The sequence below is a fragment of the Lepisma saccharinum genome, chromosome 22, assembly GCF_977018435.1.
Source record: "Lepisma saccharinum chromosome 22, izLepSacc3.1, whole genome shotgun sequence".
Classification (NCBI taxonomy): domain Eukaryota; kingdom Metazoa; phylum Arthropoda; class Insecta; order Zygentoma; family Lepismatidae; genus Lepisma; species Lepisma saccharinum.
In genome coordinates this window covers 27,948,975-27,975,317 of record NC_139250.1, presented here as the reverse complement: position 1 = coordinate 27,975,317, position 26,343 = coordinate 27,948,975, and the positions used below count along the sequence as shown (strand labels likewise).

The following is a 26,343-nucleotide window of genomic DNA, read 5'->3' as shown; positions in this document are numbered from 1 at the left end:
AGCGTCCTTATTTAAATAAACCCTGTAAAAGGAAGATGGAAGCCCCACCACCAACACTTCCTAGATACGCCACTGTATATAAGATCGCTGTACATACATCTAATGATACGAAAAATCAGATGACAAAATTTGAATAGAATAAAATTAGAAATCCATAGATGGCGCACTTTTACAGCTACCATTATAGTCTCTGGATGTATGATTTGAGGTCATATGGTACATACAGGGACTCTAACTAGCATTACAAAATCTTCATTTGTAAGTGTTATTATGTTTTAATGTTGCCAGAAAAACATATTTTGGACAATTTATTTTATATTTTATGGACACCAGATATGTAAGAAAAGAGTACTAATAATTATTAGTTAATAATTTTAATTTTTTAACTTTGAGTTATTCTACAAATTCATCTTTGGTTTTCTTTGATCATTTCAAACTTCTACACGAGTAGTATCATAAGTTACAGTTACTTGTTAATACAAGATTGGCTATTTTGGTAATTTGAACCGAGTTATTTTGATACTCCTAACAAGTTACGATTACTAAAAGAATTTGATTCTGTTATAACAATCATTGTCTGTCGTATATTTCAACAATTTTTAAGTTATTCCAATCCAAACATACTTTCTTTCCTCCATGATGGAGAACATTGTGGTACTGACAGCATGAAATAAACTCTAAATCCAGTATTTTGAACATAGAAATAATAAACCAAGTTCTGACGCACTATTCTGTAGATTCTTTTGAGACCGAGAGCTTCAACATTACATTTCGAAAAGTACATTTTTTTATGTATAGCAATGGGTACTTCTGGATTGTTTGTTCGAGTCCACTTTATGCACAGATAGGCTAATCGGAACCAGATATACAGTTGAAAATGGGATCGGAATAACTATGCGACTCCTCCGGGTTTCGAACCTGGGATCCCTTGATTGCAAACCCCCCCCCCCCCCCAGGGTTGTAAAAATCCCAATACGATCTTTATAACTCAGAATTGTTAGAGTGCACAACCAAGGACGAATTTGTGGGGGGGAAGGTCCGGACCTTCACAGAAATGCTTACTAAGTACAAAAATTCAATAATGAAATAATAAAATACCTAAGATTAAATAATTAAAATATACTTGTTTAATCGAGGGTTCCGCCGAACTAAATGGAAGGCAAGGATTATATGGTGATCATACGACTTCGAATCACAGTACCAACGAAAATTTATGAAAGATTTATTACTACTTATAACGTAACATTCACAAAATATCACCTGTAACTTTACTTTTCGTCAACTGGCCAGAGGCGCAACCACTAATTTTTGTCTGGGGGTGGCAAGTGCCAAGATAAACGTACCAATATTAATAATTTTAATAATTATTATGTTAATTAAAATAATGTTAATAATAATAATAATGTTACTAATAATATTATTATAACATTATTATTATTGTTTTTATTGATTTGCTTTATTTTACTTCGCTTCTTGTGCCACTTTTGGCTAATTTGCGAAGATGGGGATGAGTGATGGCATGATGTGACGAATGGATACTCGCAAACATCCATGCCCAAGCGGGTATTCAAACCCAGGACCAACATTATTATTACTATTAGTAGTGGTAGTATCAAAGACGTTTATTATCCTCGTAAATTTCGTAAAAAGGGGGTAGAAGTTTGTGCTAAAGCATTTGTGTTTAAACAAACGATTTGAATTATTTTGTAACACGTTCAATTTCACATTAATAACGGAAAACAAGCACATAAACTATTTTTGAAAGACAGAAAATGCTTGATAATTGCATTGTAAATATATATATTTTTTTTACATTGACATAATTTTCATGCACGATATACGCATGTTTTACATATATGCAACGTGGAGTGACGTGGACACTAAATTGTGTACGTATTCAAAGTTTCTTTAATAAATATTATATACTGCATATAATATTTAAATACATTACAAAACCAATTCATCCATCTCACAATAAACCAACAGCAAAAATTACATGCCCTCCCTGCCCCCTCCTGTGGTTACGCCACTGCAACTGGCTCTAACATCCTTTTTTAAATATTCAATCCTTTATCTATTTAACATTGATTTCCTAGCCAGGGTAGTTTTTTCCCTTTTGCAAATTTTGCCGACCTTAACTACACGTAAGCTAGAAAATGAATATGTGCTGTTATGTCAATATTCTTGTACGATTATAACACCATTAAGCCTTGTTTCCATGATTATGAAAAAATATAAATATGCTGACCAAGGCAGTAAATTTATTTTATTAAAAACATAAACTAAACGTAACGTTTCAACCTTCTAGCAAGGTCTTCATCAGACTCTGTATCAAGTACAAAAGTAACAAGATACATAAAAAGGGCATTATATATACACAAACTTTACTCCCTCCAGACTATTAGAAAGTTGTTAGGAACTTTCTAGCAGGTAGCTTTCACTTTCCAACTGTACTTTCACCTAAAAGGCTAAACATAATTACTTTCATATAGAATGTGAAGAGATATTCATATAGAATATCTCACGCTCTTTTTCCTTCATTTTTCTCCCTTCTCCTCTCCTCTCTCTCTTGTCCTTTCCACTCTTTCTAACACCTTCTTCAATTCTTTGTTTAACTTCAGTCCTCCATTCCAGTTCAATGGAAGAAAGTGTTAGAAAGAGTGGAAAGGACAAGAGAGAAAGAGGAGAAGAGAAGGGAGAAAAATGAAGGAAAAAGAGCGTGAGATATTCTATATGAATATCTCTTCACATTCTATATGAAAGTAATTATGTTTAGCCTTTTAGGTGAAAGTACAGTTGGAAAGTGAAAGCTACCTGCTAGAAAGTTCCTAACAACTTTCTAATAGTCTGGAGGGAGTAAAGTTTGTGTATATATAATGCCCTTTTTGTGTATCTTGTTACTTTTGTACTTGATACAGAGTCTGATGAAGACCTTGCTAGAAGGTTGAAACTTTACGTTTAGTTTATGTTTTTAATGAAATAAATTTACTGCCTTGGTCAGCATATTTATATTTTTTCATTCTTGTACGGTGCATAATATTAATTAACTGTATATTTTAATTAATTAATATAATTATAATTGTTTTAGTTTAAATAGTATTATTATTATTATTTTGAGACACTTGGGCCAGACCCCCTCCCCCGAAGTATACTTCTAGATACGTGCCTCTGCACATCTACATATTCCATTACAATTTGCTCATCCTTACATGTAATGCAGGTGTGTCTCTCAGTATCGTAATTTGAGATGCATGTCTGTAAATGTACTAATCCACCAACACCAACTCAATCAATCAATCAACCAGCAGCCGAGTTAGGTACACTCATAGGAAGTTCGAATCGAGTTGCCCTTTTAGTAACGGTAACTTCTACAAGATGGCGGCCAAAATACAATATGACTGCCGTACCATTTTCAAGGGTTGTTGATAAGCAAGCAGAAAGTGTGGCTACTAACGTAACTTGTTTTTTGATTCTACACAATTATACTTGAGTGGTTCCTGGCATATTCAGATCTAGATTTTCTTTTCTGGAAGAAGCATAGAATATGCTGTAAGCATATGCGAGATGGAATACTGTAAATACAATGTGCCGTATTTGTCTAGATATCAAGTGTATATTTAAATATAATTTCAGATTTATGTGGCTAGATTATATTTGGAAATGACGAAAATGATCTTTTCTTGCCCATTGGCTATTTAAATATTAAGGTTAGTGCAAGTACACACAGCTCATTTTGTAATGCTTGTATTTCTCTTGCGTTTCAGGTCCACTGGTATATTTCACGATCAGGAGAAGTTGAACAAAGAAACTGTTTTCATCAACAATGGCTAGCTCTTCGGGAATTGAGGTAGAGAGGAAATTTGTGGTTCCTGAGAACTATGAGGAGAAAATACACCAAATAGGTGGAACTCTATTAGAAGAATTGTCGTTTGTGGACACTTACTACGACACCAAGGACCTCCACCTCACTAGACACAACCATTGGTTGAGATCTCGCAATGACTGCTGGGAGTTGAAGTATCCGAATACAACTAAAGATGGCAGCACAGGAAAGGACAAGTGTACTAGGTACTGCGAAACTACGGATAAGGCATTGATTGTAAGATTGCTAGGAGATATCTCGTTGCCTGGGTTCGATGCAGCGCAGGACAAGGGTTTAGGGGAGCTTGTCGGTTGCCATCTTCAGCAACTGACGCGGATCGAGACTCGACGACGAAGCTTCCTGGTTCGACAGTGTCGAATTGATGTCGACGTCACCGACAATGGTCTTCGTATCGGCGAGATAGAGAAGGTTGTGTCCGACCCTTTGAAGGTGGAGGAGGCTGCGCAGGTCGTAGAGCAACTTGCAGAAGAACTAGGTGAGTTATGTAAAGTGAGTCTCTCACATGGTAATTACTGCGGTCCTTAAGGAAACTCCCATAGATTGTTTGCTTCCTTAGGCCAGGAAGTCACCATGATTTATCTAAAATCGCAACCTCAACAATGATGACTGTGAAAATACAATCTTGTATCACTTCACGAGTTTAGATGATAATAACTGTTTAAGAAAAGCGGCAATAATGTCTTCTCCAACAAAGATAAAGGTAAAAAAGGTAAAGTTCCCCGTGCATATAGGCCATGAAGGCACACTTAGGAGATGTGGGGTAAGGCCCCACACATTCTCGATCTCGGCCCATTATGCAGGTGATGTGATCAACACCACGCTCCGCCCGCCTTTACACCCCAGGTTTGCCCCCGTGCAGCAGAGCGTGCTACGAAGCCAGTGACTCCGGGTTCGAATCCCGGTCTGGACATGCGCGATCTTTGTGACGGTCTATTCATCAATATCACCAAATCATCACTCATCCGTACCGTCGCGATTGGCCAAAATCGGAAGAGAATCAACGCTAAACAACAAAATACAAATCAAAATTTTCTCCCATCCTTTTTCTAGTTTGATAGTTTGATATATATCACACTACCTTATTTTCACTATCACTAACACCAAAGTGTCTTCAACTAGAAGAAATTGGAACCTCCCGTTTGCGTAGTTTTTTTTTACTCCGCCTTTCTACCACGTTTGTAATCGCGAAGATGAGGATGAGTGATGATATGATGAAATAGATAAAAGGACACTCATAATGAAAGCATATAGTAATTCGGATCCCACTTTAAACTGCAGGTTCAGTCCTGATTAGCCTTTCTGTGCGTAAAGTGAACTTAAAACAGAATCTACCAGAAGGAATTTCTATTTACATAGTTAAACCATATTTTAATGAGGAAAACCAACTTGGTTCCATACGCAAGCAAGGAAAACCAGTACACAACATATATCGATGAATTGCTCATATATATTTGACGCGGACCCCACATGGATTTAAAGAAGCAGGGGTGTCTTTGTTTGCGAGGAGTATCGATTTTGCTCTAATGGCGCCGTCATCAATGGTGATACTCCAGCGACCGCCTCAAGTGCAGGGATAGCCTCCTTGAGCCCCCCTCCCTCTCCGCCTTTTTCCTTGCGGGAGGTGGACTCTTGAAATGACCACAAATCAATATTAATGGAATCTCGACGGAGTTGGAATCGACAGGCACGAACCCCCCCGTCCCCCTTCCCACCCGCCGCCACTGCTGCGTTTGTCATATTTAAGTCCAGCTGCGGCCTTCCCCCCCCCCTCCCCCGTCTTGTTTTGGAACCCGAAGCGGAGCTGGATCTCAAGGAACGACGTTACGACTCAAAGAATTGAATGAAGCGTGGGTGGAAATAATAAAAAAAGCAAGAGGGGGATGCAATTACAGAAGGGCTAAAGTTCCCTTCCCCCCCTGTCCCCCCATCCTCTTATTTCACACGACGAAGATCCAAGACGCTAAAAGGGGTGGGGGTGAGGGAAGTTATGCATTGGAGGAAAAATTCACATGCGTAGAAGCTGAGGTTAAATTATTTTTCTGTATAATTGGATCGGGTATTGGAAATAGGGCTTGAAGAATCTACCATTATACATTTCCAACAATGTTTGATTTCTATTAAAAATATAATCAGATATTATTGTCGTGAAGTACTGTTGCAATGAAAACAAAATAGTAACAAAAATTTAGCCTGGCCCCCGTGGCGGAGTGGTTAGCACATCGCGCTACGGCGCCAGGGGTCCCTCGTGACACGCACCTTCTGCCTTTATGGCTTTATGTTAGTCGGTTACAACCCTTTTATCGGACTTCTCAAAGGCTTCTAAGGATTAGTAGGACCAAGCCCTTGCGAGGTCTGTGGTGCAGGATTTATTTTCAAATATCACCTATGTAGGTTTGAAATGAAAGATCTTTTACTCGAAGATTTATTTAAACTTCCGATGATATACAAACACTTTTCAAACAGACAATTCGCCCGGTACAACTTGTAGGCCTAAACCTATTAGTTGTACAGACGTTTATAACCCTGGTCTTTTTGATGATGCAGGAGAACGCCTTATTCAGAGTTGGGTTTGTGGAATATCTGCCAAATGGAGTACAAGTACACCAGCCAATCCGAAGATTGAAGCAAGATATTACCCAATGTCCCCTGAACCATCAGCCTTTCGGCAACCAGGAGAATGTCCCGTAGGCTTACAAAAGTCTAGCTCTTTTATATCATAATTTTGTTTACAATTTACCATGGTTACTACATAGTTGTTTTATATTTCCATAGTTTCAGCATTTTTTCCTTATTTAAGTTAAACAATTCATTACCTATTGTAACATTAACAATAACATTTTTATGGCAAGAAATCTAACAATCTTTAGAGAAAAGATTCAACTAATTCTTAACAACATAGATTTCTATAACATAGACTGAATAGTTTAGCGCTTAAAAAGCATGTGTTGACAGGGGCGACACACGGGTTCGAATCATGGCCTGGGCATGGATGTTTGTGAGTGTCCATTCATTAATATCATCATATCGTCACTCATCCCCATCTTCGCAATTTAGCTAAACGTGGCACAAAAAGCAAAATAAAATAAAGCAAATCACAGAAACAAAACTCTCAATAATTTATTCTTAAGAATTAAAGGTTAACAGCTCGGAACGTGAGAAATTGAACAATAGTAGAAATGTAGGGGGGAATTAGAACTCCGAAGATGAACCTTGGTCATACAGTGTCATTCTTCCACCACGTTATTTTCTTCTATTAGTACAGCACGCTACGACGTTAGGGGTCCCGGGTTCGAATTGACGCCCTAGCCAAGAGTGACAGATAAGCGATGTAAAATAACCTAATTAAATCAAACATTTATTATTAAACTTATGTGATACGAGGTGTGACAATTTAATACTCGGAAAGGACGCAGATTGTCACTGGAGTGATGAGTCAGGCAAACGCATGTACCCAAGCACATTTGGACATGTTTCAACTTGCATTTACATGACACACATGACGTTGCAAATATGGCTTCTACGTAGAAACAACGTAGGTTTCCCATTTCATCTGATCTTTTACCAATAGGGTTTTTTACCGACGTTTCCAATACATCCCGGAAACAAAACACTAGAGGATGGAGTGGAAAAAAAGAATTCACCTCGGTCTAAAACAACCATCTGTCTCTCTCACAGAGAGACAGAGAGAGAGAAAGAGAGAGAGAGAAGAGAGAGAGAGAGAGAGAAAGAAAAGAGAGAGAGAGAAAGACAAAGAAAGAGAGAAAGAAAAATAGAGAAAGAGAGAGAGAGGGAAAGAAAAAGAGAGAGAGAGAAAGTGTGAGAGAGAGGAGAGATAGAAAGAGAGAGAGAACGAGAGAAAGAGAAAGAAAAAGAGAGAAAGTGTGAGAGAGAAAAAGAGAGAGAGAGAGGAAGGGAGAGAAAGAGAGAGAGAGAAAAAGAAAATTAGAGATAGAAAGAAAAAAGAGAGAAAGAAAAATTGAGAGAAAGAGAGAGTAAGATAAGGTTCGTGTGTTTCTTCGCTCCCACAAAAATTGTTACTGAAGTCAATATTTATGTCAAATGGCACATTTTAGTTTGTGTGTATATTACCATGCTATGATGCCTAGGGTATTGAGGTGGATGACCCATCATATGATCAATAAGTCGTCAGTCATTGGAGGAAACAAAAAAAAAAGCTAAATGACTGCTGCAAGATTAGGTGAGTAGACTAGATGCTTCAGTATTTCATAGTCGCATGTGGGCGTACGGGCATTGTCTTGAAGCAGCCTCGGGTCTTCGAACAGCTGCAACGTCATTTCACTTTGAGCTCTGTAGCAGAAAAACGAAATGAGACACGGGACTGAAAATTTCCAGTTTTAGTACACAGATATGCATAATTCCTCACACAAAATATCATGTCTCTACAGTGTGCGGAAGTGGGTCAGAACGCATTTTTATTGACCTGCACTAGCAATTCACAGTGATTGTTGGAAGAGTAACGTCAATATTTTCGAAGCCAGTACAGCTAATCATGTTTCTGAAGTTGACATAAACAATTTCTGCAACAGCGGTCACTTTGATCGAAAATGTAAGAAACAAAAGATCAGAGGTACATTAACAATTTTCACTATTTGATGGGAGATGTGCGTATAATTGCAGGGTAATTGAAAGTGACATTTAGACACGAGATAAATGTGTATTGGGCCACTGTCTGTTTGGCTAAGGCGGATCCTTCTTTTACGTGTTTGTCCGCGTCTTGAGATCATCAATACATAAACGATTAACCACATGTCTTTCTCGTATTAAGGGGGAGAAAGGGAGATGGTAATGTAAACTTCTGCCCCCTAGGATGCGTGGACGATTCCCTCCTTTTAGCTAAGTGAGTGTACACATGTTATGTGTAAGTGGAAAATGTCAGGTTCACATGCAAAGTTAGAAGCTTTGGATTTTCATCAAACTTGAATTACGAGCAATTATACTAATTACGATTTTAATTCCTCTTTTCCTTCTAATGTTAATGATTTTTTCCCGCATATTGCGGTGTGTTATGAAATAAAGAGTAAATGAATAAGTCATCACGAGTTGAAATGAAAAGTGGCTCGAAAAACAAACAAAATGTTATTGTCGATGAGCATAATTTCCTATTCATTTTTGACATACACTTTCATATGGAAACATTTGCAGGTGTTCTTTACAAAAAGTGTGTCCAACTCTCTTCGCATTGTTCCTGATGGTAGTGATTGATGCCACAACAGTTTTAAGCAATCCGATTGGCTGACGTGACGTGACGTCATTAGTGTGAGCACAGACAATGTGAGGTTAGGTTAGGTTTGGTTAGATAGAAGAAGACGATAAAGTGTTGTGGTACCAATTCCAACCGTTCCTGAAAGCAACACTTCTATTCAGTGGCGTACGTAGGATTTTTTTTCCTCATGAGGGGCTGTGTTTGTATAGTTGGACAGTACATAGCTACTCTGTTTGGGGGGGGGGCAATATACACAATGAGATATTTCGTATCTTTAAAACTTTACACTCTCAAGAATGGCAAAATCGGAAGTCATTGTAAGTGTTTTTTTTGTACCACTCTGGTTTTGAGAATTCTTCAGTGTTGATTTTTCTCAAAATTTCGGAAGGGGTTGTAGCCCCTAGAAGGAATTCTGAGCAGATGTATTTTTGAGAGTTTGGAATATCTTAGCTTTTTTGCGAAAGGAGAATAAATTTCAAAACTGCTTTGCTGACGTAGGCCAAAGGTCCTTAAACTACGAAGTGGCGGTGAAGCCAAAATCACGATAATTGAGATGATTTTGACCGTGAAGGTCATTTTACAAATAAATGGTAGGACAATTACAACGATCAAGATGACTAACCCACAGGTGCACCTAACCTAACCTAACCTAAAAGTTGTTGTAATGCAAGTACGTTTACAAACTGCCTTGCTATAGAGCGACCACAAGGAAAAAAACCTTGGACGAAAAGTCATCGCGCATCCTTCCCTTCTTCCGTTCAGCTCGGGCCCTAAGGAAGCATGGTTCACTCTCCCCCTCCCCTTAACGCGGAAGTACGGTGCACAGGTGTCGCGGGTCTGCGCAGGTTTTCTTGCTTGTGGTTCCACTATAGTCTCAAGCCTGGAAAAAGTGTGAGAGGAATCAGTGTTCTATTCGAAAATACCAATATTTCACATAATTATCTTGTAAGAGGCATTGTACGGGGTGTTAGGTCACCCTTCAATTTGATAGAAGATTTAAAATGTGATCGCAATTGTCCACCCACCATTTCACTTCTGTGTTCATCGCAATTGCCTGCCAATGCAATCTTCCGGCTATTGAATGGCTGTCCTGCAGAGGCCACTTTCTTCATTTCCTATTGGCAGAGGAACTTGAGCGATCGCTAACACGAGAAGCGTAACCGGTTGGACCAAACACGGTTGACTTTGAACGCCGATTAGAAAGCAGAGTACTATAGTTCCATCCATCTGACATCTAAATACTCAAAAAGAGCTTGCATGGGAAATGCAACAGGTTGGACCAAACACGGTTGACCTTGAACGCCCATTCGAGAGTAGAGTACTATTGTAGCATATCCGCTCTGTTAAGAAATATTGACCCTGGCAGACCTTGTCAGCTCCTGCTCAGAAATGTGATGGGTAAGCCTTTCACAGGAAATGGTAAGAACACTGGCCTTTGGCGAGAGGTGACGAGAGGCCAAGCGAGGGTTTAAATAGGTGCGCATGAGAGCGACACGAGGTCTTTTAATCTGGAATCATCGGAGAAGCAGGAGCTATTGGGCTATTTTCTAAACCGAGCAGGGTAAGCTATTCTACACCTCTTATCTGCCATTCGCATTGCTCACTTCAGTCTAAACCGAATCATGAGTTTATTTTAATGTTAATTTAGATAATTATACCTGGCCCGTTCAGGGCTGTCTCTACCATCAACAATCGGGAGGGGCAAGTTACATCCCTATTTAAGATCCCCGCGTTCATGTTGGAACGCTACGCTATAGTCCCATCCATTTAACCACGCAGAAAGAGATTGCACGGGAAATGTAACAGGTTGGACCAAACACGACTAACCTTGAACGCCTATTCGAGAGTAGAGTACTATAGTCTCATCCATTTAATCACGCAGAAAGAGCTTGCACGGAAAATGTAACAGATTGGACCAAACACGGCTGACTTTGAACGCTGCTTCGAGAGTAGAGTACTATAGTTCCATCCATTTGACCACGCAGAAAGAGCTTGCACGGGAAATGTAACAGGTTGGACCAAACGCGGCTGACCTTGAACGCCCATTCGAGAGTAGAGTACTATAGTCCCATCCATTTGACCACGAAGTAAGAGCTTGCACGGGAAATGTAACAGGTTGGACCAAACGCGGCTGACCTTGAACGCCCATTCGAGAGTAGAGTACTATAGTCCCATCCATTTGACCACGAAGTAAGAGCTTGCACGGGAAATGTAACAGGTTGGACCAAACACGGCTGACCTTGAACGCCGATTCGAACGTAGAGTACTATAGTACACAGAAAGAGAAACAGCGCTTCTTTTCTACAGATGCCAATGCATTCCTTAGAGAGGACTCCAGTTGGGACATCGACAGCCTCAAAGCTCATTATTGCGGGCGTGGAAAAACCTGGCTCTTCGTCTTGCAATCAATTTATCTCCCCGCAAGGGAGGAAGGGGAACGGGGGCAGCAACCGAGAAGGGATTGTGACGACACCAATTATCAACAGGCTGTCTCAATAATATTTTATTCATTCTGGCGAGGAGGGCTGATAGCGAGGAGGCAGGTCAACAAGGGCTGGCCCACACAACTATTAATCAAGCCGGGAGACAGCTTGGAAGAACAAGAAATGTTGATCCGAGCCACTTGCAACTCTCAAACGTTTTGTATTAACTTCTGTGGATGGTAATCCGCTCGCCTGATCTTTCTGCTTTAAGCTAAAATTGTCGCCTTGACTTCCTGGACCATGAAACATTTCCATACAATTTTGGTTCTGTGTAGAGTTGATGCATATAGTTGTAGAAAGCAGGCTGGAAAAAAAATCATGTTTTTTTTTTTTTTTTTTTTTTTTTTGTAACAAGCTTAAAATTGTTTTATGGTTTTTGGCACCATACATATAGACACATGCCTTTCTATAAATAAAGAGTCCGTGTCGTTTGCGCCGAGGCTTCTTATCGGTTCATTTACGCCGCGACATATGTCAAGACCTTCCTTGGTGGGTTTTCCCACAATCGGGAGTGTCATTACTGCCGCGGACACGTGTGTTTATGGGAACATGGTGCATAGTGTATGAAATCAAACAAACAAACGTGTGTTTTTGACGTTGCACAGCTGTATTTACTCTGAAATGTTAAACCTATCCAGAGTGTCAAATATGACTTTTCTTTGCTTATTTCAAAAGACGTTACACAGGATTACTTGTATCAATTTTATTCCACAACACAAAATACATAAATCAGTCTATTAACTATTAATCATTTATACACTACATAAAATCGTTAAAAAACATTGTAAATATGGTATTGTTAAAATATTGTAAGCATTCTACAAGTACGCTTTGGAAGCAACATAAATGTGCCAGTCTATTACACTTAATTATTATATACTACATAAAATCGTCAAAAATATTATAAATAGTGTTATTTTTGCAAACATTATATAAGTACTACGTATATGTACATTTTGGAAGCAACATAAATATGCCAGTCTGTTACACTCAATTATTATACACTACATAAAATCGTCAAATATATTATATATACTGCTGGCCTTCGTAAATAAGGGACGGCTTTCCACGCTTTGTTTCTATCATGTCCATATTCTCAGCCATCTTGTCTCTCTCAAGTCTCAGTTTTACATAAATACTAATTTCCCAATGTAGATCCCTCATATATACTTTCATCTTACATTCATTTACCAATCACCTTCCTTTTCAATCGAAGATAAACACAGCTACAGCTGGGCAACGTCATAGACACACGTGCGCGCGGCGGTAATGACACTCCCGATTGTGGGAAAACCCACCAAGGAAGGTCTTGACATATGTCGCGGCGCAAATGAACCGATAAGAAGCCTCGGCGCAAACGACATGGACTCTTTATTTATAGAAAGGCTTTTTCTGGTAAACGGGCCTGTAAAATATTTGAACAGTTTGATTAGAACAAATTTTTAAAAAATATGTAAATATACATTTTTCTGTTTCTGATACTTTTCTTCCAGTGAAAATAAAACATTCTGGATGTACTATATAATTATAACTTAAAATATATTTATAGTCTTTGTAGATGAATTTTAGCGATTTCTTTATGATAGTTGCAAAATATTAGCTGAAATGTTCATTTGTAGTTTAATGATTAGTATTTTCTTATTATTCTACACAAAATGGTTCCTATTTTTGCCTATAAAAATGGCTACAGCCGGATTGCGCACACTTTTCCGGTTTTATCAGTGGTATCTGATAAGCCGTTGACAAGCTGTCACAATGTACAGGATTGCGTACAAAAAAATGAGGGGATGTTGTCAGATGTAAAACGTTCTCAAGCAGTTCTCACTTCTGTTTTGTTTGTTTGTGTGTGGACTTACACGTGTTTTTGCTGGAAGGGTAGCATTAGATAGGCATAGAGGATGACCTTGATTGGTGGACTAGAATGTAATGGTCAGTGTATCTCCGTATTTATACCGAAGGTCACGAGCTTCGATTGACAGAAGTGTTTGTTGTGCAGTCATTAACCTAACCTAACTTTTGAGTTTGAGCAAATTGGTATGAAAATTGTATCTTGAAAACATCAATAGTGACTTACTGTACAGTTTGGTCCAAAAAAATATCTCCACCCAAGGGTTTTATTGAAAGCACATGAGAATGAAAACTAACCTAATTTAACCAATAATTTTGAAGTTTACTAATAGAGAACTACCTATACTTTGTCTTGGGAATCCGTGGAGCAAGACCATGTGGTAGTGAAGGGGAGAAAGCGAGTGGGCAAAGCAAAGCAGTGGTAGCTGCAGCCACATTTTCCCCTCCATGCCCTCGCTTCCACTCTCATGCGTTAATTGGTCGAGTCAGTACTTGTTCAGATGCATGTACACATGCAAAAATTTACTCTGGGGTGTTGAAATAAAATTGTTTAGCAGAAATAAGAAGAAGCACAACCATCTACAATATTGCCATCAAACATATACGTAATAAAACACAATTCAATTCTTGTGTATGTATTATGTAATTCACGTCGATCTGTGTGAAAGGATGTCAATAATAGGCATTCTTATCTACAGTCACCAGTTGATTGATACTTGTTTCGAAAATAAATAATATTGGTATTCCTATGACATTGAAACAGATTTAAGTTGAAATATATGAAGAAATAAATAAATATTACAAGTGGGGATATTTTTTTTGGACCAAACTGTATAATGTAAATTGGTATGAAAATTGTATCTTGACTTGCTACATTTACTGGTCAAATTATATATTTTTATTTAATCCTTCAGAGATTTACTATTTTATTTCTAATTTCTCTCTCTCTCTTCTTGTGTAAAGAAAAAAACAGTTTTGCGCATAGACTTTAAAGCTATCAAAGTGGCAATGTTGGATCAAATCTGTGCGCAAAACAGGTCAGTGAGATTTGTGCGCAATTCTGGATCTAAAGTTACATCTCCTTTCGCATGAGCTTCACCCCATCAGTACATATATTTTCCTTCCTTTCATTTGCTTTCTTAGAGATTAATAAACACCATTAAATGATTACAAGATTAATGTACTTTCACCAAAATTGATTCTGATATCTGTAAAATCCTTATGTACATTATATTATAAATCATTTCTTTAAAGTGATATAAATCAACCTGATTGAAATCAATACACCTTGGTAAAAAGTATGTTGAAAGTCATGTATGGGAAAAGGACATGTCTTGAGATCCAACGCCATTTTTTTTTTCACGTGGAAAAGTGGTCATGTGACAAATCAAATCCATTTTTACGAGATGCACAATGGAGTGATCTATGTCAGCGTATCGTTTACAGACGATGTCACCTGTATCTATTTTACAAAATGTCTTTATCAACTTGATAGCAGAGGAGTCTCGTGAACGCATGCGTCAATTGTGGGGAAAAAGGACAGCTTGCTCTGCGACGAAATTCATGAGCATTTCTACATTCTAATTTCTTCATATAGGAGAAGTATTTATTTTACACGAGAGCGTTTAACTAAGCTTATATTACATTTCTTGGATTTGAAGTGAAAGAAAGTAATAATTATTTTCCCACAATTGACGCATGCGTCACTTCAGATCCAAGAAATGTAACATAAGCTTAGATGAGCGCTCTCGTGTAAAATAAATACGTCTCCTATATGAAGAAATTAGAATGTAGAAATGCTCATTAATGTCGTCGCAGAGCAAGCTGTCCTTTTCCCCACAATTGACGCATGCGCAGCATGCACCGCATGCGTTCACGAGACGCCTCTGCTTGATAGTGATGTTCGTTGAAATACGATCAGAACGGAGGGGGGGGGGGGTAAGGGGTGACGTTTTCTAAATACACCAAAATGTCAACTTTCCTTCCATGTAGTACACCCTGGACTGCAGTTTGCAGACTAACGAGGCTCTGGCGACTGGACCCACTCCTCTATGGCGATCGTGTTGTGTCGTTCATATGTTTGCGATTGTCGCCTCATCTATTTCATCTAATCATCATTCATCCTCATCTTCGCAATTAGCCTGAAATGGCAGAAACGCGAAGTAAAATAAATCAAATAATTCAGTCATTCATTCACGATCAGAACGACATCTACCGGTTCATCTTGGTTTAACGTCATCGCCAATCGAAATCGAACCCGGGTCTTCTGTGTGGCAATGTAGTACCCTACCGAACACATCGGCCCTGTATATAAGGTGAAGTGTATAGCGAGTACTGTATAACGGTCCAGTTCTGTTTATCCGTTTATCTGTTACATATCATCATCATTCAACCTCACAGTCGCGATTATGCTTATGAGTGAGAAAAGCGACGTTGAATAAAAAAAAAAGGTCACGTGAGAGTATTTGTGAGCTTTTGTCGCTGAACAGATCAACAACAGTAATCACTCGACGTTAATCGCCCTAGGTGAGAGCTTTGGAGAAGCTAGTCCATGCTCTTCTTCGCTGCATCCACCCTTCTCCCAGGCAGTGTTGCCACAACCAGTAAGCGTAATTTCCCTTTCTCACGCACAAAATTTCTCTTCTTCATGCAAAATTTCCCTTCTTCTTGCAAAATTTCCCTTCTTTCTGCAAAATTTCCCTTCTTCATGCAAAATATCCCTTCATGTCAGAAAAATCGAAATAGCGGTGACAAATCTTCACCAATCATCATTATTGTTATGGACACATAAATTTACAAAATACTGAGATTGACTGACTGAATAAAAGTAAGAAGGTATAACAAAAAAATAATGTCAAATTTTACACTTCGAGAAAAACATACAATTTTTTCCATGACATAGGATAACATTAAGTTAATGTTAGCTTGTGTTATTACGATAATTTTAAAAGTTTGATAATGGAAAAAATGGAAAAAAGTATTCATTATTTCCGAGCCAAGTACTAAAAAATAAATATAATGTATTTGGGGGGGGATACGTACGACGACATAAAGGAACATATTTATTTCATGCTTCAATATGCCTAAGTTGAATCTAATATATCTATCTCCAAAAGCCTATAAGGGGTGGCATGAGAAGGCGCCTAAGAGCCAACCTTATTTTCACCTAGTCGTATCGTACTCAAGGCTTTGGGTAAAAGTGACATGTCTGCATGGCGTCCGGATAGGGGGCAAGAGGGGCCGCGGCCCCCACGGAAAATGATAGCCAACCGAAAATTATATATTTCACACATATAATTTCATTTCAGCCACAATAATGTGTGTTAAATTATTGCATGAATATGAAAAATTCAAATTTAAGCAATGTGTTTTGAGGGAACAACACTATTATTGGGGAAAATGGGTCTTCTTTGCCCCCCCTTTGGAAAAATACCTTCCTTTCCCCTCCCTGGAGAAAATAATGTGAACGTTCATGCATGACTGCTATTATCCTTAACATATGAAGCAGAGAAAGGAATGCTGAATAAGTAATTACTCAAACGTTAGGTGACAGACTTGACAGAGGACAGTTATGTATTCCACCCCTATAAGTGGAGTCTTACAGGTCAGCGAGGCTCTGGCGTCTGGCGCCCACGGCCAGTAGAATCCTCTGGGGCGTTGTGTTGTCCTTACGTGTGTTGACAGCCCTTTTACAGCCATAGCTTTTAACTTGAGTGTGGAGATTTTAACTTTGGATACTGTATTGTTTTCGTTCTTGGTAAGGGGAGGAGATACAGTTACGCACTAATTGTGCATTTATTGCAATATCGCCCGAATGGGCACAGCTACTAAAACAACAACAACAAAAAAAACTGGGTGTATCCAAGAGTATGAATTTCTCTCCATGTTGCAACTGGAAGCGTTTTATTGTGTTGATTATTAAGCTGAACACGATGTTTAAAAAATATGATGAATAAGAATTTTCGGAATACGAAGTATTCCTTATGGGGAATCAACTTCAACATCAAGTTCCGGCAAATGAAATGAAAGTTTCGACTTTTCCGCTGGTGAAACACATCTTCAAACAGCCCTCTTCCCGTTGATATCATTTTCTATTCCATCGGAAGTTTGATATTCCCAAGAGATCAAATCAAATAAGCCCTCTGCTTGACTCCTATGTCCATCGTGGCAGTGTTGCCAAGCGCATAAAAGAGCTAAATTTCACATTAAATGGAGTTAAAACTGACTTTCAAGGAGCTACATTTACGAAGTGCTTCCTGGAGTAATGTTAGTTGTCAAAGGGGTGGGGCGACGCAGTCAATATAACAATATCACGTCACGTGCAAAAATGTATAATTATGGCAAAAGTTGAAAAGTGGGCCGGAACCAGTGATGGCATCATAGTGGGGCACGGGGACAGGCGCCCCAGTTCACAGCCAAACGAGTAGCGCAAGAGCCAGATCTAGCTACAAGAGAGCTAAGTTAGCAACACTGCCACGGGGGAAGAGCTTGGGAAGAGCCCGCTGGAGACTGTTCCGCATGCCCTTAAGGAATCTATTACTGTATTGGTTTTAAAAATTGAATGATGACGTTTATAATACACACTTGTTATTACCCTGGCCTTCGCTTTGTTTATGTTCAGGGGCGTATTTCCGTATTAAGAGCCGCGGTGGTCTAGTTGAAAGGGCGTCTGGGGTGGGTGGTGATCTAAGGTGGGAATTTTCCGACTTTCTTCCTGCATGTAGTGGCTCCGGGGTTGACCTAGCCTAAAAGAAATGGGTACTTGCGGGCAACTCTGCAGGGATAAAGTCGGCCGGAGCGTGGTGCTGATTACATCACCTCCATATCACCTCTTAGGCCTATGCGTACCTTCATGGCACTGTGCTTTACCTTTACTTTACCTTATCCCCGTATTGTGTGACGGACAAAAATTCAAAAATATCCTATGTGCTGATGATATAAAAGAATCAATAAAAAACAAAATTCCTTGTAATTCTTATGTCGTGTGCTTGCTCACCCATACACCGGCCCCCATTCACATCGTAGAATAAAAAATCCTGTTTTCATGCTGACCACTTCAGCGAGGATGGATTCTAAGGTTGCCTGGCGTAGCCGAAACAGGTGCAGCGGTAGGCCTACTTGCCTGTTTGACCTCAAGTTTCTTCGTAGGTAAACGCGGCAACAGCGGGCCGCTGCCATAAAGCCGGTCCCCGCGCCCGATCTAGCTCTAAAATTTCCCCCTAAATTTCCCTTCGTTTGGCAACACTGATCAAAGCGGCAGCAACAAAGCAGGGACCGACTGAGTGATGGCGACGATTTTAAAAGCTAGAGACGTCGTTTCCCCGAGTCCCTCCCGGAAATCGTTTGTATTAAACGTCTCCCCCCATTCTTACCTCCTCTCCTTCGTATCTGCTTTCTCGAAGTCCTCTTTTCGCGAAGAGCCAATGGCTGCAATCGAGCTAAACACCATTTTCTGCTCCTTCCGGTCTCCCTTCCACCCCCAACCCCTCGTTCCTCCTTTTACTGGACATTAGAATTACTAATCTCTCCCCTTCTGCTGGGGACGGGAAGAAGAACTGGACGGGGAACGTTCTAATTTGGGAACGGGCGGTCTTTGCCGTTTCTTCGGTGTCCACCTATCGGTTCGCGTCTCAAGTTGTCGTTCCCGCGCTTTTTCTTGGCTCGGGGTTTCGAGATTAGCACATTTTTAAATGAAACAAGGCTAATGATCCGGGCCCGAATTTTGATGACGTCATCCTTTTTTCTTAGTATTAAAATCCTGATTACGAACCTCTGGTTATAAAAATGTGAATTTTATTGTGCATTTTTCGTTATATTTTCTATTTTTTAAGTTTAGGTCATTTTTCGCCCTTTACGTATTTTTCTGGTCTTTTTTTTTGCATGATTGAAAAAAAAACGTTAAATATTTGCAGTACGTTTCACTCGCCAATTTTTAGCCAGAAACTGACATTTATCGCCTTGATGTCGGTAACAATGAACAAGAAACAAAGTAACATTATCTACTTCCATAAGCACTTTCTGCCACTCCCCTCAAAATTCACATAGAAGGACATATTTTATGTACAATACATTTCAATTCATCATTGCTAAAAGGTTATGAATACAGGGCTTGGAAGTTGAGGAAATATCCTTTTTTCCTAGTGTCCGAAGACGAGGCCCAACACAATACGTCAATATATAAGTTTCCGTATGCTGTAAAATATTTTATTTTTAAGATACATTAGAAAACTATACATACATGTGTAGGAGGATCCTTCCTCACTTCTCCACATAATCCCCATAGAGATTCAGGCATTTGTCCCACCGTTGCACCAATTTGTCCATACTCTTTGCAAGAAAATCAGGGCTCTGGCTATTGAGCACTATTCTCACATTCCGCTTCACTTCTTCATCTGTTTCGAAACTGTAACCTTGCAATTCAGACTTTAACACCGGAAAAAGATGGAAATCACTCGGCGCTAAATCGGAGCTGTATGGAGGGTGCGGCAGCCGTTTCCACCCCAATTCTTCAATTTTGTGTTGTGTTTGCACTGCTGAGTGGGGGCGAGCGTTATCGTCAAGAAGAATGACACCAGCTGACAGGAGACCTGGTCGCTTATGTCGAATTGCGTTTTTCAGTTTATCCAATGTTTGACAATAACGGTCAGCATTAATTGTTCTTCCTCGTTCCAAAAAGTCCATAAGCAGAACGCCCTTAGCATCCATGCTTCTGGACTCCTTATGACGCGAGCCCGCGTTTTCCGAGCAAGCATTTACTTTTCGCCTTTGAGCGCATGCGCCTTCACGTCTGATAACGAATCGATTGTTGTTCCTTGTAGACGAAGGATGGCGCTTGTCAACCATGTGCTTCTTTTTAATGGCATTGCTTTATACAATATTTTATAGCACAGGGAAACTTATATATTGAACGTCCCTAGTATATGTTCATTTTGGGTCATTGTAGGCCAGAAAAAGGTGGGTTTTATTTGTCCTTTTTTGCCTTATTCGGAGTTTTTTTTGGCTTATTGGTCCTTTTTTAGCGTTTTTTAGGTCTTAACGGCTTTTTTTGCAACTTTACCTTTCGACTACTTTTTTACTGCCCATTCTCAATTCGAATCATCATCAGTTCATCACCTCTTAAACATAATTTCAATTTCTGTAGTAAAGATATATATATATATATATATATATATATATTTACCCAACTGAGGTAAGGTTTCCGAAGTCCTATTTCTGTAACCCTAGTGTGGTTAGGCCAAATATGATTCTTCAAATATGATTTTTCAAATTATGTTAATCTAAAAAATATATAATGTCTGAAAGAAGATGCATTTCATTTATATTGTTTTTTCGCATTGTGTGTTCCATAGCACCAGAATTTTGTATTTTTTAATGCATTAAATATGTATTTAAAACTGAAGTTATTAATTAATTTGGATCACATTTATACGTCCTTTTTTTTCCATATTTTTAAGTCTTTTTATAGGTCTTTTCTTGGCAATTTATAGGTCTTCAACTTCCGATAAACTCAAAGAATTTTATTGCATGAAGCACTAAATACGAATACACCAATACACCTCCACACTGAACTCTAATACACCTATATGGAAGTGAAGAGAGAGAGGCAGAGAGAGAGATGAAAAAGGAAGAAGGAAAGAAGAAAGAACAAGGAAGAAAGAGAAGGAAAGAGAAGAAGACCTCTCTCTCTTTGTGTGCACCTCTTGTAGCACGAACAATATCCAATGTGAGAACCTCCGCATTGTTTATTAACACTTCCAGTCGCCAAAAACTTCGCACACCATGCCTTAATGGTTTTCCCATCAGGTGCTACACCTCCATATTCTCTCTGTAATGATTGATTTTGTCTCTGCATACCAGAATACAGATTGTGCACGCTGCTGCAGAGTCGCCATTGTGCTTTATGCGATTGTGGCGCTGCATAGTGAGAGAACGGTGAACTTCGAGGTCATGCAATACAATTCTTTGTGTTTCTCTTTCGTCTAGTACCACTCGCATTCCATTAGTTTCATAACCTTTTAGCAATGATGAATTGTAATGTGGGAAGTTTGAACGGAACACGCTGTATATTGTTTATGCTAATCTTGCCTCTCTCCCTCCAATTATCTTAAGTTGGCCCCTCCTACTGCAACAATTCTGAATAAGGTAAGATTATTTTACAGACTTTTCAGTTCTATCGTTACAGAAGCAGGAACTGTGCCGTACTAACTGTAATGCTCTGAAAGAAAGACATTTTAAAGTCATTTTTCAGATAGTTTTGGGTCATCAAAATCTGTGCCCTGATAATGATATTCTATCATCTCAAGTTCTCAGCGTTGTTTTCTTAGCATAGTGCTTGATTGATTGAGTTGATGTATTAAGTCCACTTTATGCACGGTGAGGCTAATCGGGAATGGACCTACAGTTTAAAGTGGGATCCGAACCACTATGTGCCTCCACCGGGTATCGGAACCCGCGACCCCTTCATTACAAGACGACGCCGATACCACTACCCCATTGGGGAGGTAACGTCTACCCCATAAAAAGATAGGATCCAGGCTATTTTGATAAATAACTTTTTCATTTCCGAAATCATGAAAATTACTCATAACTTCGCTCATCAGGTCCCAGAAGGTTAACACAAGTACCATTAACTGCAAAATTTTAATTAATATGGAAATGGGGGGGGGAGTTTCTCCCTTGCCCCCGCCAAATTACACCTATGATCATAATTCGAGGATACAATATTCCAACGTAAGGTGCAACATTTTCCATTTTTGCACAATGTTTCCCTTCATCTGAAGAAATCATATTCTAATAATAATTTAGTCGTAGCAGTAGTATTTTCGTTGGTTCATGGTCCATATACAGTAAAACCTGTCTATCCCGGAACATGATGTTTCCGAGCAAAATTTTCCGTCTTAACAGTTTTCATTCTTATACAGGGTTGACTTTAAATACAGTATAGAGCGCTGCAGGAAATAATGGAAAGACAGATTAACATTTCGCATTACTTATAATGTAGAGTACTAATGCATGTACGTAAAAAAAAAAAAAGTAAAGTGTTCCCCTGTGCTTAGCACCACGCCATGAAGGCGTATAGGGGGTGTGGGGGTAACGCCCCACACTTTCTTGATCCGGTCGTGAGTGGGGGTGATGTGATCAGCACCACGCCCCTGACCGCCTTTACCCCCCAGGTTTCCCCAGGTACCCATGTTATTCGACGCTGGGTGGGCGCCGGGGCCGCTTACATGAATAAAAATGCGATACATTCATCAATTTCATCATATCATCACTCATCCCCATCTTCGCAAATTAGCCAAAAGTGGCACAAAAAGCGAAGTAAAATGGACACTCACAAACATCCATGCCCATGCCAGGATTCGAACCCGGGACCCCTGGCGTCGTAGCGCGATGTGCATAGAGGGAAAGAGAAAGATTGGAAGATGGAATAAGAGAGGTGAAGAAAGATTGAGATAAAAGTGAAGAAAAAGAAAGAAACAAAGAGAGATAAGAAGAAAAATAGAAAGGTGACGAAAGAACAGAGGAGAAATAGACAAAGAAAGGTGGAGAAAGAGGGTAAGAGATGAAAGAAAGAAACGGAATCGTAACAGCTATGAGTATTTTAGCGCATTCTTTCATATCGACAATGTTACCGATAAGCGAGTGTCAACAGAGGCGTGTTCCACTTACAGTATTGCATTGTTTTCTTGCGAGCGTAAAAAATATAGGAAGACATTTCCGTCTTACTGAGAATGAAAACATCTCGTTGGTTTTTAAATGGTGTTCCGTTTCCGCGTTAAGTTTTCCGCAGGTCATTTTCAGGTATAAAATCGGTCCGTTCTGGGGACTTTTTTTCCGTATTTATAGGTTTCCTTCTTATAGAGGTTCCGGAATATGCAGTTTTTACTGTATTAAAAAAATTGGATTGGATTGATTTGTTGTTTTAAGTCCACTTTATGCACAGTAAGGCTAATCGGGACTGGGCCTACAGTTTAAAGTGGGATCCGAACCACAATGTGCCTCCACCGGGAATCGAACCCGGGACCCCTTGAATACAAGGCGACGACGCTACCACTGCGCCATCGGGGAGGCGTATTAAAAAAAAATGCTAAGCAAATTCATCACATACATGTTTTTAGCCAGTCTCTTCGCTACGGGGCCAGATATGTCCCAGTTCGAATCCCGGTCAGGTATGAACGTACAATTAATTTTTTTTTGCCACCTGGTTTACGGGGATGTCTTCTTGATTATTTACAGATAGTACTCGTTAGTTGTGTGGTGAATTGTGGTCAACCTTTCATTTCAAACCTTTCTAGCCAGTGTGAAGAACTATCTATCTACAGGTCACCTGCTCATGGAATCCAGGAAGAGGAAATAATTCTTCAAAATAATGAAACTTAACCATGATTACCCATTCATTCCTTCCAGCCTGATATTTCGGAGCATACCAACGTCTCCTCTTCCACCGCCACAGTCTGTACCCCAGTAATGGCCATTTAAAAAGCATTTCGGCGCAATTCACCGTTAGTCAAGATCATAAAACACCCTTACGAGCATTTCAGCTAGACCAATCCACCCATTGAGGACATCCACGGCAATTAAGAACGAAATTCTTCCGTTACGTCTCGGATGACAAAAAAAGCAAGGATCGCTTTCCCAAACCTGCTACCCGATATCGGCCTCCACGTGTGGATCCTTCATAAACAACAGATCCTCTTCTCGTGGACATTTCCCGCCACCTCTAAGAATGACTCGGTAGACAAGAAAGGCCTGTGTCTTGTCGCTGTCTTTTTTCGCTTCTCTTTGTGACTCCAAGCAGGTAATCCTATTAGAAGATCAGTGTTCGCTGCTCCGTTACGACCTATCATCGTCCGTCCACACGCATGCGGGTATTGAGTGTTCTTACGACAAGAGCTTCTCCAAATAGACATTTGCTCTAATCCCTGACACCAAAGAGACTTAAATTTCTCCGTCACAACATGTCAGCTCTTATCAACGTTCTTGGAACTAGCTCGGATTTTTTTGCTTCTTTCGTCACTTACTTTGTTTTCCTACCTGTGAAACACACTTTATCATCTGTTATTAGATCAAATAAAAACAAGCGAATTTTTATTTTGAATTTAGAGGAAATTTAAAACTAAATGTTTACATGACACATCAATTACGCGTAAAATTCGTATAAAATGTAAAAAAAAAAGTACATAGAAAACTAGAATCAAACATAAAAATTACAAGAAAACAAGATTTTTGCGATGGTTAATATACTGTATGTCAGTTGTCAGTGGCAGAAAACCAACACAAGGCTTTAAAGATCTTTCCTTCCGAATTGGTATGTACTCCTATATTGGAACTGTACAAACTGCCATATTCATTCACATCATAATTAGCCTATGGAGGTGTATAATATGCATGAAAAACGAATTTGAAGCTGTTACTAAAACGTTGAAACTAATCCAAATAAATTGTCGATAATCGTTATATTATAAATACAAGTGCAAGACGTATATATCAACAGGTTTCTCAAATTTTTAAAAATATGTGAAAGAGCAGTTATATTTTTAAAATATCTGTTAGTGAGGGTGAGGGCGTGAGGTGGTTGTATAAACAATTTTCAGATTTGTGCTGAAATATGTAAGGAAACTAAAGTTTTAAATGTAATAAAATAAAATAGTTTTTATACTACTAATTTACGAAAGATAATTCGTTTCTCACAACTGAACTGGTTTTCTACACGAAGTAAATTACTAGTAATTTACGTAAAAAACGTTACCTTGCCAACCCTTGTCAAAACAAAGGTTTAACGCAAAACCTGTTGTGGTATGAAACCTATTTTTCATGTTCATGAATGAATTCTTTTTATTAATCACAATTATTTTTAAACAAGATCATATTAACTTATATCTTCCCACGCGCAATCAATTTCTATTCGTCCTAACTACGACTAGATGATTGCTTGTTAAAGGAGTTTACAAGTTTCCTTTATTATTTGTATAAGCCTCTATCCGCGTCGAAGCTTACCCTTGCACAGTTAAGATTAAATTTACCCTTATACATTTTCGAATCGAACTATTGGAGTTGAACTTGAGCATGGTATCAGCACATTCGACACTGCACTGAAACAGGAACGACCTTTTGACAGCGCTAAACAATTTTGCAACGCAGTAACAGGAACACAAGGCATGCAAGTTGGTACATTCGACGCAACCTATCTACACAAACTAACTAACAAAAACACATCTACAAGAACCCTCTCGAAGATCTTGTTAGTGACAAAACCTGCCTTGAATGCCCAATGTGTGAATATTTTCTATTCTTGCGTGTGTTGATATTTGTCGATGCAGTGTTTTCATAAAGTTTGACGACGAATCTCGCCTTGTATCTAAAACATTCTGACAAGTTCTGGCACACCTAGCCAACAATAACCACTGCAGATGTTATCGAAGAACGTTACTGAAAGTTGAAGCACTATGCTTCTTGAAAAAATGAATCAGTACCTTTGTATAGGATATTCCTCTTTACAGAATTTTGGTGTCTGTGTATTGTATAAACACACTACTTCAAGAAGGGGACATAAATGATTATTAATTCTGCTACCACCATTAACAATAACCAGAATAAAACATTAAAATAATAAAAGTACACATTCGCTTCTTCAAACAAGTGTATTTCCCGCAGTTCCACGAAAGACTGAGCTGAATTTTCTTTTATACAAAATTCAGCAACTGGTATATGAATAATTTTGTCATTTATTGAAAATTTTAGTGTTTTTTTTTTTTTAGGGATCAGTATTGAAATAAATTAACATTTGGAGAGCCTGTAAAACAGTTTATTAGCTCCGCCTATTTTGAGAGTTTTATTTAATAGTTCCTTGAACCAAGGGCGACCACAGGGTTTTTCTGGTTTGGGTTTTCTCATTCTCTAAGCCG

The 26,343-nt window shown here is 39.0% G+C and overlaps 1 protein-coding gene across 1 annotated transcript in view; it reads left to right on the top strand.

Annotated features, from left to right (window-relative positions):
- Positions 1-26,343, top strand: part of LOC146004767 (thiamine-triphosphatase-like) — a 411,047-nt gene that overhangs the window by 377,476 nt on the left and 7,228 nt on the right. The window contains exon 4 of the mRNA XM_083143750.1: positions 3,765-4,358. Within this exon, the coding sequence (XP_082999876.1) occupies positions 3,824-4,358 (535 nt within the window). The 5' untranslated portion in view covers positions 3,765-3,823. The remainder of the gene's footprint in view (positions 1-3,764; positions 4,359-26,343) is intronic.